The 13,702-nt window shown below is 46.0% G+C and overlaps 1 protein-coding gene across 8 annotated transcripts in view; it reads right to left on the reverse strand.

Annotated features, from left to right (window-relative positions):
* FBH1 (F-box DNA helicase 1) overlaps window positions 1-13,584 on the reverse strand; it is a 49,407-nt gene extending 35,823 nt beyond the window's left edge. Inside the window, exons 1-2 of one of the 8 annotated variants that reach the window (XM_003903354.3) lie at window positions 13,407-13,567; window positions 254-409 (exon numbers count right to left, since the gene is read on the reverse strand). In XM_003903354.3, the coding sequence (XP_003903403.1) occupies window positions 254-409; window position 13,407 (157 nt within the window). In that variant the 5' untranslated portion in view covers window positions 13,408-13,567. Of the gene's footprint in view, window positions 1-253; window positions 410-3,221; window positions 4,766-8,231; window positions 9,655-12,479; window positions 13,205-13,406 lie in introns of those variants that run through there. The other 7 variants (XM_009213917.2, XM_017962533.3, XM_009213915.4 and 4 more) reach the window with 7 other exon arrangements.
* Between the last annotated feature and the right edge of the window lie 118 nt (window positions 13,585-13,702).

The raw sequence follows: 13,702 nt of genomic DNA on the forward strand, positions 1-13,702 counted from the left end.
AGAGGTTGCAGTGAGTCGAGACTGCACCATTGCACTCCAGCCTGGGCAACAAGAGTGAAACTCCGTCTCAAAAAAAAAAAAAAAAAATTTTTTTTTCATGGAAAAGTCACAAATAATAAAGAAAGTGTCAAGCTATTGCATCAAGACTACAAAGTCACAGCAGCAACATTTACAAATACTTTTAAACTAAGAGATATTCAAAGGACCCACACACTACAGGTTTTGAAATGCAAGAGTTTTGGAGGAGACATACCCCTACTCCCTCTTTTTGTTCTGGGTTTAGGATAGAGACCATGGTTCGGATCTCTGTTTGTCCATCTCTGACCGAAGGGCTGGGTCACAGCCAAGTGACTCCGAGCCAAATGCTGGCAGTCGATGGCAGTAAGATGCTTCCGCTTAAACCGTCTCACTGTTTCATACCAGCAGGTAGAAAAAAGGGGATATTCATTAGTTATCGCAGATTCTACAAGCTAGCCAACACATTATACTCATGTTTCTGTATAGTGACACAATTTTGTCAACACCCCAGCCAACCCTTCCCCCTTCCCCTTGCCCACCAACTTTGTCCTTTCCGTTTCTTAGCATTTTTCTTTCTTAGAATTGAAGAATCCTAAGTGACATTTTAAGATCTTAAGATTTTTTTTTCTACTTATACTTTCTAGAAGCTTTGGTCATGAAATGCTCATTTAAGAAAAAGTTGTGGCTGGGTGCACTGGCTCACGCCTGTAATCCCAGAACTTTGGGAGGCGGAGGTGGGTGGATCACTTGAGGCCAGGAGTTGGAGATCGGCCTGGCCAACGTGGCAAAACCCTCTCTCTACTAAAAATACAAAAATTTAGCTGGGCCTTGTGGTGCAGGCCTGCAATGCTAGCTACTCAGGAGGCTGAGGAGAAACAGTAGCTTGAACCCAAGAGGTGGAGGTTGCAGTGAGCCAAGATCGCACCACTGCACTGCAATCTGGGCAACACAGCAAAAAAAGAAGTTGTCATTAGTGGATATACTGAGGTTTGGCATCTTTTCCTTAACTTTATCCAGGCCATTTATATTTTTTTTATGATAATCAAAAGTATTTAAGAATAGGCTATTTTTTTTTAATAACAAAAAACTTTTATAACTTTTTTTGTTAAATTGTTAAAATTGTTTAATTATAGTAAAAAGCACATAACATGAAAAGCACATAACTAGAAGCAAAACATCGTGATAATACAGGCTGCAATTTCCCTGAGAGAAGGACCAAAGGGCACACATCCCTCAGCCCCCCGAGCACCTCGGTATTGAGAACAGACTTGAAAGGACAGCAGCGACTCCCCCAGCCCCAAATGCAAGAGAAGCCAATTCCTTTTCAGGACCTTTAGAGGAGAAAACTTCGTATCTTCCCTTAGCAAAACACTACAGCAGCAATTAAGCCTAGAATTTTGTTTCCACGGTACTGAAATACTTGGTTTTGTAGTACTCATCTTCTTTCAGGTAATTCTTGTCCATGTGTAACCAAGATTCTCCATGCTTCTGCATCTGTTACTGCATGTGGCATTAAACATGCAGTAACAGATGCAGAAGCCTCCTTACGGCATTAAACACTAAAATATAAAGATGTACTTCTTAAAAATAAAAATTAGGCCAGGTGCAGTGGCTCATGCCTGTAAGCCCAGCACTTTGAGAGGCCAAGGCAGGTGGTTCACTTGAGGTCTAGAGTTCACGACCAGACTGGCAACACGGTGAAACCCCATCTCTACTAATAATATAAAGATCAGCCAGGTGTGGTGGCAGGCACCTGTAACCCCAGCTGTTCAGGAGGCTGAGGCCCAAGAATCACTTGAACCCGGGAGGTGGAGGTTGCAGTGACCCAAGATTGTGCCATTGTACTCCAGCCTGGACAACAGAGTAAAACTCTATCACAAAAAAAAAAAAAAAAAAAGAATTAAAGTTAGCCTTTATAGGAGATGGTCAAAAGAGAATAAAATCAGGTTCTATCGGTATCATATTTTCACAGGTCCTAAAAATACTCCACTAGGCTGGGCACAGTGTCTCACACCTGTAATTCCAGCACTTTGGGAGGCTGAGGCGGGTGGATCACGTGACGTCAGGAGTTCAAGACCAGCCTGGCCAACATAGTGAAACCCCGTCTCTATTAAAAATATAAAAAATTAGCTGGGCATGGTGGCATGCGCCCAGGAGGCTGAGGCAGGAGAATCGCTTGAACGCGGAAGGCAGAGGTTGCAGTGAGCCGAGGTCATGCCATTGCACTCCAGCCAGGGCAACAAGAACGAAACTCCGTTTCAAAAAAAAAAGAATACTCCACCACTAAACTATGGTATCAAATGCCAGAATCTCACTCAACATTTCTTTTCTTTTTTCTTTTTTTGAAACCGAGTCTCCCTCTGTTGCTTAGGCTAGAGTGCAGTGACACAATCTTGGCTCACTGCAACCTTCACCTCTTAAGTGCAAGCGATCTTCTTGCCCCGGCCTCCCAAGTAGCTGGGACTACAGGCCCCGCCACCACACCCAGCTAACTTTTGTATCTTTAGTAGAGACAGGGTTTTACCATGTTGGCCAGGCTGGTCTCAAACTCCTGGCCTCAAGTGATCCGCCCACCTCGGCCTCCCAAAGTACTAGGATTACAGATGTGAGCCACTGTGCCCAGCTCAACATTTCCTTTAAGCTTGAAAATACATAAAACCAAGACCTCAGTGAGTTTAGTTGATATCGTTTACAATATTTTCTCATTATTCCTCCCTAGCTAATTCAGAAATCACACTTCCAAATTTCAGTTAACTTTTTCAAGGTGTAATAGCAGCTTTTTAAAAAAAAACTTCATTTTTAAGACTTTTCCAAAATCAATTCAACACACAAAACCAGTTCTGCGAGCCCCTCGGAAAGGATGCTGGAGATCTTCTAACCACCTGACCTTAGAAGCTGGGTGCAACTCCACGAGTGTCAGGCCCCAGCACTCACAAATGCACTCACTCTCACGAAGCAGCACAGCACAGCGCGGTGAGTGGGCGGAGGGCCTGGCAAGAGAGCTGGGCTGGCGCCCTCAGCTGGCCACTTGGTAGCTCTATGGCTTCAGGGCACCTCAGGTCTCTAAGTCTGATAGGTCTACGGCCATCCCACCCTGAACGTGCATGATCTCGTCTAAGTCTGAGAGGTGTCACCAGGAACAGATGAGAAAAAATGCTCAAAACTGTCTGTCAAATTATCCAACTGCAGGCACACAAACTTACCTGTTCCCTCTATTTAACGAGGTTTATGTGAGTAGCTTGCATAAGACGTTGAAATATCTTTCAAATTATAAAGATGCCGCCTAATGGCAAAGCAGGAAGTGTACTAGCAGCCCAATTACAGCCAATTCTGTATTACTGGAAACACCCTTCTAAACTAACCAGTAACATGGCTCGCTTATTATGGACAGAAAACCAAACACCCCTCCACTTTGATGGTTTTGTGCTGGTTTGTGCTGGTTCTGTAATGTTGCTGACCAGTTTATCTAGAGTAAAACAACAGCACATCGTCTTATTCACACAGTAACAAACTATGAATGTGAAGTGTTTCTACATTAAAAACCAAATTTGAAGTTTTCTACATTGGAAAGAAAACATGAAGTCTTATTGTTCTCTTTTTAAAAAATAAGACATGAAATTTTATTTCCTCTGTTCAAAACCCTTCGTATTACAAATATATCCCAAGGACTATTTTGCCTGAATGGGGACCTCTGGGCATATCGGCAAAAGAAATACAGGACAGCAGCAACATGGCTTCTAGAACACTCGAAAATCCTGGGTGAGGTGTCCCGCACACGGCTCAACAGCAGGAGTGGCTGCAGGATTCCCAGCAGCAAATCCACAGGCCCTACAGATCCAAGAGACTGGACTCATGCCTGCTTTTCTCTCTCCTCAAACAGTCCCAATTGCTTCAGAGCTGGTCAGTACGGTATCTATAATTAGAACTGGAGACACTATGTGTCCTGCTGAAGGGTAAGGAAAAAAGGAAAAAATAAAATAAAATAAATAACTGGAGACACTCACTAAAGAAAGTTACCAATAGAGAATATCTCACTTAAATAGGAGGTGAACATCTACTGCCAAACTGGCCTGCAGAGGAAAAGCTTTCATGGATAAAATCATGAAGGAAAAAAAAAAAATCACAAAGCGGCAAGATCAACATCAAACCACTCAAATCTGAGACCCGGGACCTCAGGCCAGCTGCAGGCCTGCTTAGCTGAATGGTGTGTCAGGTCCCAGAAGGCTTCTGAAAGTCAATGAAAAGGCACATAACCAGTGAGAAAATTAGGCTCAGTTGAAGGGTCTGACGCCCACCCAAATCTGTGACGGCCTTCTACACTTGGCTTTTGGAAATGGCTACAAACAGAGGCTGGCAGATTTGTATAGAAGAGGTACTTACACATGCAGGGTGAACCCTGGAACGTTTTTTGTGAAGTATGGAAGAATGGCTTTATTGAAGCCTTCTGCAGCCACCTCACTGTAACAACAGTGCATTGATAATGACCATCAACTATATGGAGATGTCTCAATCAAATGCCTGAGAGTCAAAAAGACAGTACGCATGCCCCAAGGTAAGCAGCTAGCCCACCTTGTTCACTGCCGTAACTCTGTATGTAGACAGCGTGGAGCCAGACACATAGTCTGTGCCATGGATTCAATGTTCATGTTCCTGAAAATCCACACACTGAAATCCTCACCCCCAAGGTGATGGCATGAAGAGGTGGGGCTCTGGGCCAGGCATGGTGGCTCACGCCTGTAATCCCAGCACTTTGAGAGGCCAAGGCAGGTGGATCACTTGAGGTCTAGAGTTCAAGACCAGCCTGGCAACATGGTGAAACCCCATCTTTACTAAAAATATAAAAACTAGCCAGGTGTGGTGGCAGGCACCTGTAACCCCAGCTACTCAGGAGGCTGAGGCCCCAGAATCACTTGAACCTGGGAGGTGGAGGCTGCAGTGACCCAAGATTATGCCACTGCACTCCAGCCTGGGCAATGGAGAGAGACTGTGTCTCAAAAAAAAAAAAAAAAAGTGGGATTCTAGGAAGTGATAAGGTCACGAGGGTGAAGTCCCCACAAACGGGATTAGTGCCCTTATAAGAGAGGTCCCAGAGAGCTCCCTTACTCCTGCCAACATATGAGGACACAAAGAGAAGGTGCCATCTATGAACCAGGAAGCGGCCCTCACCAGACACCAAATCTGCTGGCACCTTGATCTTGGACTTCCAGCCTCCACATCTGTGAGAGACAGACTTCTGCTTATAAGCGGCCCAGTTATGGTATTTTGTTATACCAGCCCAAATGGACTGAGGCAGCACACGTTCTGTGAATACTGAGTGGGTCAAGGAGGGTGAGGAGCAGGGAGAAGAGTTCAGTTGGGAGGTCCAGGAGCCTATACTCTAATCCCTAGGCATATATTGTAGAACTGCTCCCACAGGGAGACCTCCCTGGTACCTCACAACAGACTGATGACAGAACATCAAAAATGTTCAGTCCCAAAAGGAACTGCTTTGGAAAAGGTAATATGAACAGGATAGATTTTTATTTATGTATTTATCTCAGAAAATACATCTGAATCCAATATGCTTGTTGCAAAGATTAAGTGTTTGCAAAAATCCAACAAAGACACAGGAGTAACAGAAAGCGCTAATGGGAGTGTTGGAACACTGTGTTCTGCTTCGAGGGAGTTCCAGTATATTCCAGTATGTTCTGGCATGAAGCCACCCTGGGAGGAGTTAAGGTTCAGCCCTGGGGGAGGGGCGCTTAGACTGGCGATCTGGCCTCTGTGCACTAAGACGAGTAACCTATATCACATATCTGGAATGGCGTTACCAGCCATAGCTTGGCTGGGGGAAGAGCTGGTACTTTTATTGGATTTTTATTAACACTTTTATTGGATCCCCCACCCCTTGGACTTATTGGATATATGTATCAAAAATCACTTTACTGATGTCAGCTGGAGGTCAGGAAAACTAAACTGTATCTCTGGTCTCAGAGACAGGTGCTGTGATGCCGTGAACTGGGAGTCAGGAGCCCTGTGTCCACCTCCTCTGCAATTGCAGGCATTATACTTAATGTTCCCTTAAAGCCCCTCCGAGGCTGTGGGGTGCAGGAGAAGACCCACACTTGGCAGGTATATTCATCGCCAAAGCCTTGCTTATGAAAATGAGGATTATAATAACCTGCCACGCTGAATTCAGAGAATGAGACAATATATATGTAAGTACTCGAGCCACTCACATTGAGGGTGACAACACCTATCTCTAAATCTGTGTCAACACCTAGCAACAGAAGCATCAGCAGAAATGTGTGACTACCACACCAATCTGAGTGTCTCCTAAAAGGCACATCAGTTTTGTTTTAACAGCATTAATGTTCTTGCTAAATGGTTAAAAATAAAACCAAAACACTACACTAGAATTCTAATCACCCTTCTATTCTGTTCTTCCTAATATACCTTTTTAAAAAGCAGTTCAAAAATAATTTTATCAAAATAAAGATGCTCAAATGCTACTTCTTCCATAAAAATCCTCCATCCCTGAGTCACCCAAAGCTCATGGTATGCCTCCCTCCCTACATAGCAAGTGCACTTTACACCTCCCATAAAGGGCATTTACTGTTAGAAGCTGCTTGTGATTCTTCAGGGAGTGAAGTTATCTGTTGTGAACAACCACAGATAAAGGGAAGCTGTGTCTAAACTAGGGGTTCTTGTGGGTGCAGAGAGATTAGAATCACTTATGGGGCTTTGCAAACTCTACAAGGCCCCCAGAGTTGTTGAAATTGGTCTCCCACACACCAAAGTGGGCATCTGTGCCCCCACCCTTGGACACTGTCTTCCACAATTACCAACAGAAACGTGTTAGAGCCCTCAGGTGTCACGGCAGAAAAACCAGAACAACACAAACCATTTCGTCAAACGAATATTCCCCAGGCTTAAGTAAGCTCATTCCCACACTGCCTTTTCTGAGACGGCTTTCTAACTGGGTGACTTCTCTGTCCTCCATCCCAGGGGTCCCCATTCTAGGACTCACCTCTTTGCCAACCCTCAGCTTTTAGCCCTACCTCAGCAATTCCTGGCCTTTGCTGACTTCGAAGTGGTCAGATGTGGAGTTTAGCCCTCCACCACCCCTCAAATCTCTTCACCTTGATGATAGCCTATCCCCTTCCAGCCCACGCTGACCCACTCCACGCCCTGGTGAAGTCCCCGATGGAGAGGAGACCCTTATCAGTCTCCCCTGAATGAGTCCTTACAAGAACTCTACTACTGGGAACTGAAAGGAAGGGACCACGTCTATCCCCTCATCCCTCTAAGTGCACAAGCGGGAAACAAGAGACACTCCCGCACTCACGGAACGAGATCTGCGTGTCTGCCACTCCTCTCCTATGCTTTCATTTGCCTGCCTTCTTTTTTTAATCTTCTTTATTGAAAACAACTTACAAAACAAGTCATAGAAAGTGAAACTGAGTGTTTCAGGTTTTGCTGCAAAGCATGTTGTTGCTCTTCTCCCTGAGCACACAGCCAGGCCATACTTCCCCGTCCTGTGTGCAGGTGGACGTTGCCTTACCGCCGGCTGCCAGCCAATGCAGTGGGAACAGCAGCAGTGCACACCTCTTCCAGACTTGCCCTTCACTCTTCTCCTCTTCCTCTTAACTGGGAAGCTGATTCCCAGGACATCCTTAGAAGCCGGGTGTTCGAAATAGAAGAGCCTCCAGCAGCCTCAATCCTCGGACTACTGCTTTAAAGAGAACCCTCCCCACACCTACACACACAAACTCCAACCACCACCATGACCTGCAGCCTCCTTAGATTGCTATGGGATTGAAAAATAAACTTCTACTGTGAGGCCATTACATGTCTGGATCTATTTGTTAATGCAGCAAAGCTTACCCTAACCATTCAGGATCATTTGAAATGGATACCAAATAATTTCCTTTCTTCCCCTACCTTTACTAGTCAGCATTCATACCAAAAGGTCCTTTAAAACTTATAGATTACAGACCTAAATGGACAAGATGAAGACAATAAGTACTTAGAATTCCTGGAAGGAAAAAATTGTTATTAAATAATTGCTTTTAAAAAAAATCAATTTGACTCTCTAGTACAAGATACCTGACTGGAGAAACTGCTATAATACCATACCCAACTTTAACAAATATCCACAGAGGGCAGTGTTGCCCTCTGGACAATTTCGGAGTCAGCTAACCACCCTGGTCAGTTTCCCACACGCCTCTTACTTTCAGGGTGCTCCGTGAAGATCAGCAAGTGGGCACTTGTCCTCTGGCATCTCCTGTGGAGATGGCCCAGGGGTCCTGCAATGTGGCCCATTATCACAATGACTCAGGCACTCCACAGGTCCAATGGCGGCCTGTGAAATGGGAATGGCCCAATTTCAACAGTTAACTGTGTTATCTCTCAACTCCAGCACCATAAAAGTATTCACTCAAGGCAGGAAGCACTTCGCAGGAATAAAACCACCCCACGCATCCGAGATACTTGTAACAATTCTTTGGCTAAGTGTGCATTTAACATGTCTTATACAAATTATTGTTTTAATATAATTGCGATGTATTACATTTTATATTAGTAACAATTATTTGTATAAGTCTGTATTTAATACATCTTCCAACCCAGACTAAAAGCTCTCTGTTCTAGTGGGAAGGAGTACAGAGGTTCTTACACCCAGCATGCAACATACATTGCTTCATAAATAATTGCTGATTAAACGAATAAATGCACAGCTGCAGCACTTCTTCTACAGTGTAGGCTGTCTTCCTTGGTTTTGAAGCTCTCCGCTATCCGATAGCTCCGAAGTGCTTTACAGCTTTTGCAGTTCTTCCCTATATTCTCATTTGAGCCTCAAAGCAATCCTATAATTGTGCCATGATTAAACTGGGGCTCCGGGAGGACTCGCCTGAATTCACCTCGTAGCTCATGAGTGACGGCGCCAACGCAAGAACCCGGGTCTCCTGACTCCCCTAGTCCAGTGCACTTCCTACGGTGATATTCTTTTCTCTGCATCTAGAAACCTTGAAAGCAGCTTCTGAAAACCTCAAGTTTAATTTCCATATTACATTTTTTAAAAAATCATTGTGAAATGTCAGAACCAAAGAAATTGAAAAGTATTTGGAAAACATAACTATAAGGAAAATACCACTAAATGCCATAGACCTGAAATGGAAAAACTTGAAAATATTGTGTCCCCATTAGCTCTAAAAGAAACAAATACAGAAAGCAAGCAAAATAGAGCTCCAGCTCCCTTCCCGGGTATTCACTGACGCACAGCCAGGCTACCACAGCCTGCTTCTCCAGAAATCCACACGTTCCCAGGTAGTAAGCTCAATCTCCCCGGGATCCTCTCACATCTGAGACACCTATGACTCCCTTGGAGACAGCACTCATGTATGACAGCCAACAAGGATGGGCGGGGCTTTCCAGTCTATGTTTTTCCTAAGGAAAGGAAGGAATGTGTGAAAAACATGAGAAAGATCACTACTTATGGTCTAGAATATAATTTTATATATTTGAAGGGTTTTTTCTACGGTCAATTCATTCCACAACTACTTTTACGTATCTGCTATGTCTCAGATTCATTATAAACTCCGTGAGGGCTTTGTCTTGTGGTATCCTTGGTGTTAAATGCTATTTTAGACATTAGTGATACAAAACTGAATAAGCCGGCCGGGCGCGGTGGCTCACGCCTGTAATCCCAGCACTTTGGGAGGCCGAGGCGGGCGGATCACAAGGTCAGGAGATCGAGACCACGGTGAAACCCCGTCTCTACTAAAAATACAAAAAATTAGCCGGGCGCGGTTGTGGGCGCCTGTAGTCCCAGCTACTCGGGAGGCTGAGGCAGGAGAATGGCGGGAACCCGGGAGGCGGAGCTTGCAGTGAGCTGAGATCCGGCCACTGCACTCCAGCCTGGGCGACAGAGTGAGACTCCATCTCAAAAAAAAAAAAAAAAAAAAAACAAAAACAAAAAACTGAATAAGCCTACCCATAAGGCGGCTACCAAAACAAACACAAGTTACTAAACATCAAGCAATATAACCACCACATAAATGCATGCATGAAGTGTTGTGATAGTAAAGAAACGTCAACAGAGTTAGGCAAGTTGAAAAAGGCTTTACTTTATGAAGAGTTGAGCCTTGAAAGAATTGTGGGATTCAGTAAGGCGGAAGAAAACAATGTGTGCAAAAATACAAAGGCATGTGGCAGGAAAGCTGGGCTTCATCAAAACAAGAGGTTCCCTGATGAGGAATGACAGGAGACAAGGCTGGAAAAGGAATTTGGAGCCACAGACTACAAAAGTCCTTACACATAATGATAAAGAAACTGGGCTTCAAAAAAAGAAATTGGACTTTATCCGGTAGGAGCTTCAAGATATCATCCAATTATTATTATTATTATTATTTTTTGAGACGGAGGCTCACTCTGTCTGTGGTCCAGGCTAGGGTGCAGTGGCACAATCTCCACTCACTGCAACCTCTGCCTCTCAGGTTCAAGTGATTCTCCTGCTTCAGCCTCCCAAGTAGCTGCAACTACAGGTGCACGCCGCCACACCCGGCTAATTTTTTGTATTTTAGTAGTAGAGATAGGGTTTCACCGTGTTGCCCAGGCTGGTCTAGAACTCCTGAGCTCAGGGATTCCACCCGCCTTGGCCTCCCAAAGTGGTAGGATTACAGGCGTCAGCCACCACACCCGGCCTCATCCAATTTTTAAAGCAGGGTCATTACACAATCAAATTTACACTTTAGGGCAGTGACTCGGGAAAAAGGATAGAAGGTGGAGAGACATGGAGATTGTCAGGAAAACAAGTCAGAAAGCCCCCATACCAACCTATATGAGAGCTGGCAAAGGCCTGAGAGCAGCAGACCCTGGGCAGAGGACAGGTGAGTAAGAACATAGCTTTGTTTGACAAGACTGAAAGAGAAACATAAAAGATAAAAAGCAACAAGGATAACTGGCATTTCTAGTAGAATGTTAAAAAAGATGTTAATGTCATTAACCATGTTAAGGAATAAAAGACAAACAGTGTTTGTGTTTTAATCACTTTTTCCCCCCGGAGTGAGAGGGAGGCTGAAAGTCCCAGTTTTAAAAATAATTTTTTAAGTTATCTGTGGAATACCATGTTTATGCTCCAGGAGGTCCTCTGAAATCTGAGACTGGTCTTCAAAAGGCATGTGAATGACAGTTACAGATATAAGATTTGAGATGCTTTCTAAAAGTAGGTAATTTCACAGCCAGAAAGGCAAAGACAGAATCCAAATTCAGTTTCCAAATAAAATCAGCCTACGAGGGATAGAGGAATGAGACAAGCAGAGAAACGATGATGGCAACAAACCCAAAATTGGAATTCTAAATCTAATACCAATAGTGGTGTCCACACACACTCACAAATCAGGAAACCTGTCAAATGATCAGTGTACCGATGGGCATGCTGAATAGCACACTCATGAAAAACAACAGGAGGAAAAGGAAAGAGAGCCAGGGAGCAAGTCAGTGCCAATGACCATTATATGTGTTGTGACAGTAAAGGCCAGACCACAACCTCCAAAAGCCTGCACAAAAGAAATGAGCAGCCCAACCGGAAAACAGCAAGACCCAGGAAACAGCTCCATCCATTAGCTTACTGTTCAGATCCCACCCCTCTAGACCAAGCTTTTGCCCCAGAAAATTACAGGAGTTGCGGGACAGATTCACATACATTATCATTTAGTTATCCAAAGGGGGATACAGACCAAAATAAGTTCATAGAGAAGACAGAAGAGGCAAACTGAATGTGCAACACCAATGAAGTAACCAATTATCCTGGGTTCAAATATTCCAACCTAGCCAGGCATGGTGGCTCACATCTGTAATCCCAGCATTTGGGAGACTGAGCTGGGTGAATCACTTGAGGCCAGGAGTTTAAAGACCAGCCTGGCCAACATGGTGAAACCCCGTCTCTACTAAAAATACAAAAAAATCAGCCAAGCATGGTGGCACATGCCTGTAATCTCAGCTACTTGGGAGGTTAAGGCAGAAGAATCACTTGAACCCAGGAGGCGGAGGTTGCAGTAAGCCGAGATCGTGTCACTGCACTCCAGCATGAGCAACAGAGCAAGACTCTGTCTCAAAAATATATATATATTCCAACCTATTGTGAACTCATGTGTCTCAACTATGTTTAAAAAACAGGGAGACTAGAGACATAATGCAAGAGAAGATAGAGTCATCTGAAACTAGGAGGGTGGTGGGGGTAAAAGCAAAAAGTATGAAACTACCAGGTGCCTCAACTTCCAATTTGCACTAACTTCAACGGCAGCAGTCAGAACCTTGCTTGGCACGCCCTACACTTTTGTGCATTTCAAACAACTTTTATGCCTTTTTCTTTTTTTTTATTTTTATTTTTTTGAGTGACAAGGCACGATAGAACAATAACCTCAGCAAAGCTGACACTTGGACTAGTTCTGTCTCCAGCGGCTTATCCGCATCACTGTTACCTTAACGAAACTCAATCTGCTCAGGAGTAAAACGGACTTATCTTCATGGGCCCATTCCAGAAGTCTTTTCATTTATCTCCGCTCATTTTACCACAGGGGCAGACGCTGACGGACGCTCACCACATGCTACCATCCTGCCTTCCAGAAGACTTTATCACCTGTAATTCTGTAAGAAAGTCACTGACTTCGTTAGGCCTCCACTTCCCCACCTGTAAAACCCTACTGATGCCTTACAGGGTTGTCTTTGGACCACAAAGTGCAATAAAAAATGCAAATGGTACTCGTTTTTAGGCCTGGCAAATAGGAGCGACTCCCATTCTACTCCCTAAAGGAATTGAAAACACGGAGAGGTTAAGTGACTGGCACCTAATCAGACCGGGTAAGGAACCCAATACCTACTGATCTCTTCCATCACCCACAGCCTACCCAGCTCTCGCCGTGCCCTCCACCAGCGCCAGACCTCCCATATCGCCTTAGGCTTCCCATGCTCAGGTGAGGGACAGAGAAGCTACCGATGACACAGGGGCAGAGGGCAGCGAAAAATGACTTGCCCAAGGTCAAAACGTCACAGTAGACGGGAAAGCTGGCCTGCCAGCAGCCGAGGCCACGTCCTCGCGCGTGCCCCTCCAGCCCCGAGGACCCACACGCTGAGCCTTCCTGGCCTTGGGGGGCAGCGCGGGGGCCGCTCCCGAACGAGCTCAGTGAGCGCCCTGGCCTCCCCCACGCACCCCCGCCGTGCCCTCCACCTGCCCACGGCCCGGGTGGCAGAGCCCCCACGCCCGCGCTTGTCCGAGCCCAGCCTCGCGCTCCCCGGACCCCCGCTGCCCCACCCCGGGCCCGGACCCCCAGCGCAGGACACCGAAGGTTAAGTTTTCCACACGGCGGAGCCCCTCCCACACTCCCTGCCACGTCTGCTGCCTCACGCACTGTGGCGCTCCGGACCCGGGCCCCGCCGCCGCCGCCGCCGCCGCCGGGCCCGCGCCGCCGGCCGCCCAGCCCAGCGTCCCCCAGCAGCTAGCTCCTCCTCTGGCCGGGACCTGGAACCCGAGACGCCCGCCGACTTCCTCCGCGAGCTCCGCCCCGTCGCAGCCCCGGGAAGCGCCCGCCGCCGGAGCCAGACAGACGGCCATTGTGACCAATCGGGACACGAGACCGGAGGGGGCGTGCTGACGGACGGCCCCTAAGGCCAATCGAAATGCGCAATCGATGGGGGCGCGGCCACT

The sequence above is a fragment of the Papio anubis genome, chromosome 11 (genome assembly GCF_008728515.1).
Source record: "Papio anubis isolate 15944 chromosome 11, Panubis1.0, whole genome shotgun sequence".
In the NCBI taxonomy this organism is placed as follows: Eukaryota; Metazoa; Chordata; class Mammalia; order Primates; family Cercopithecidae; genus Papio; species Papio anubis.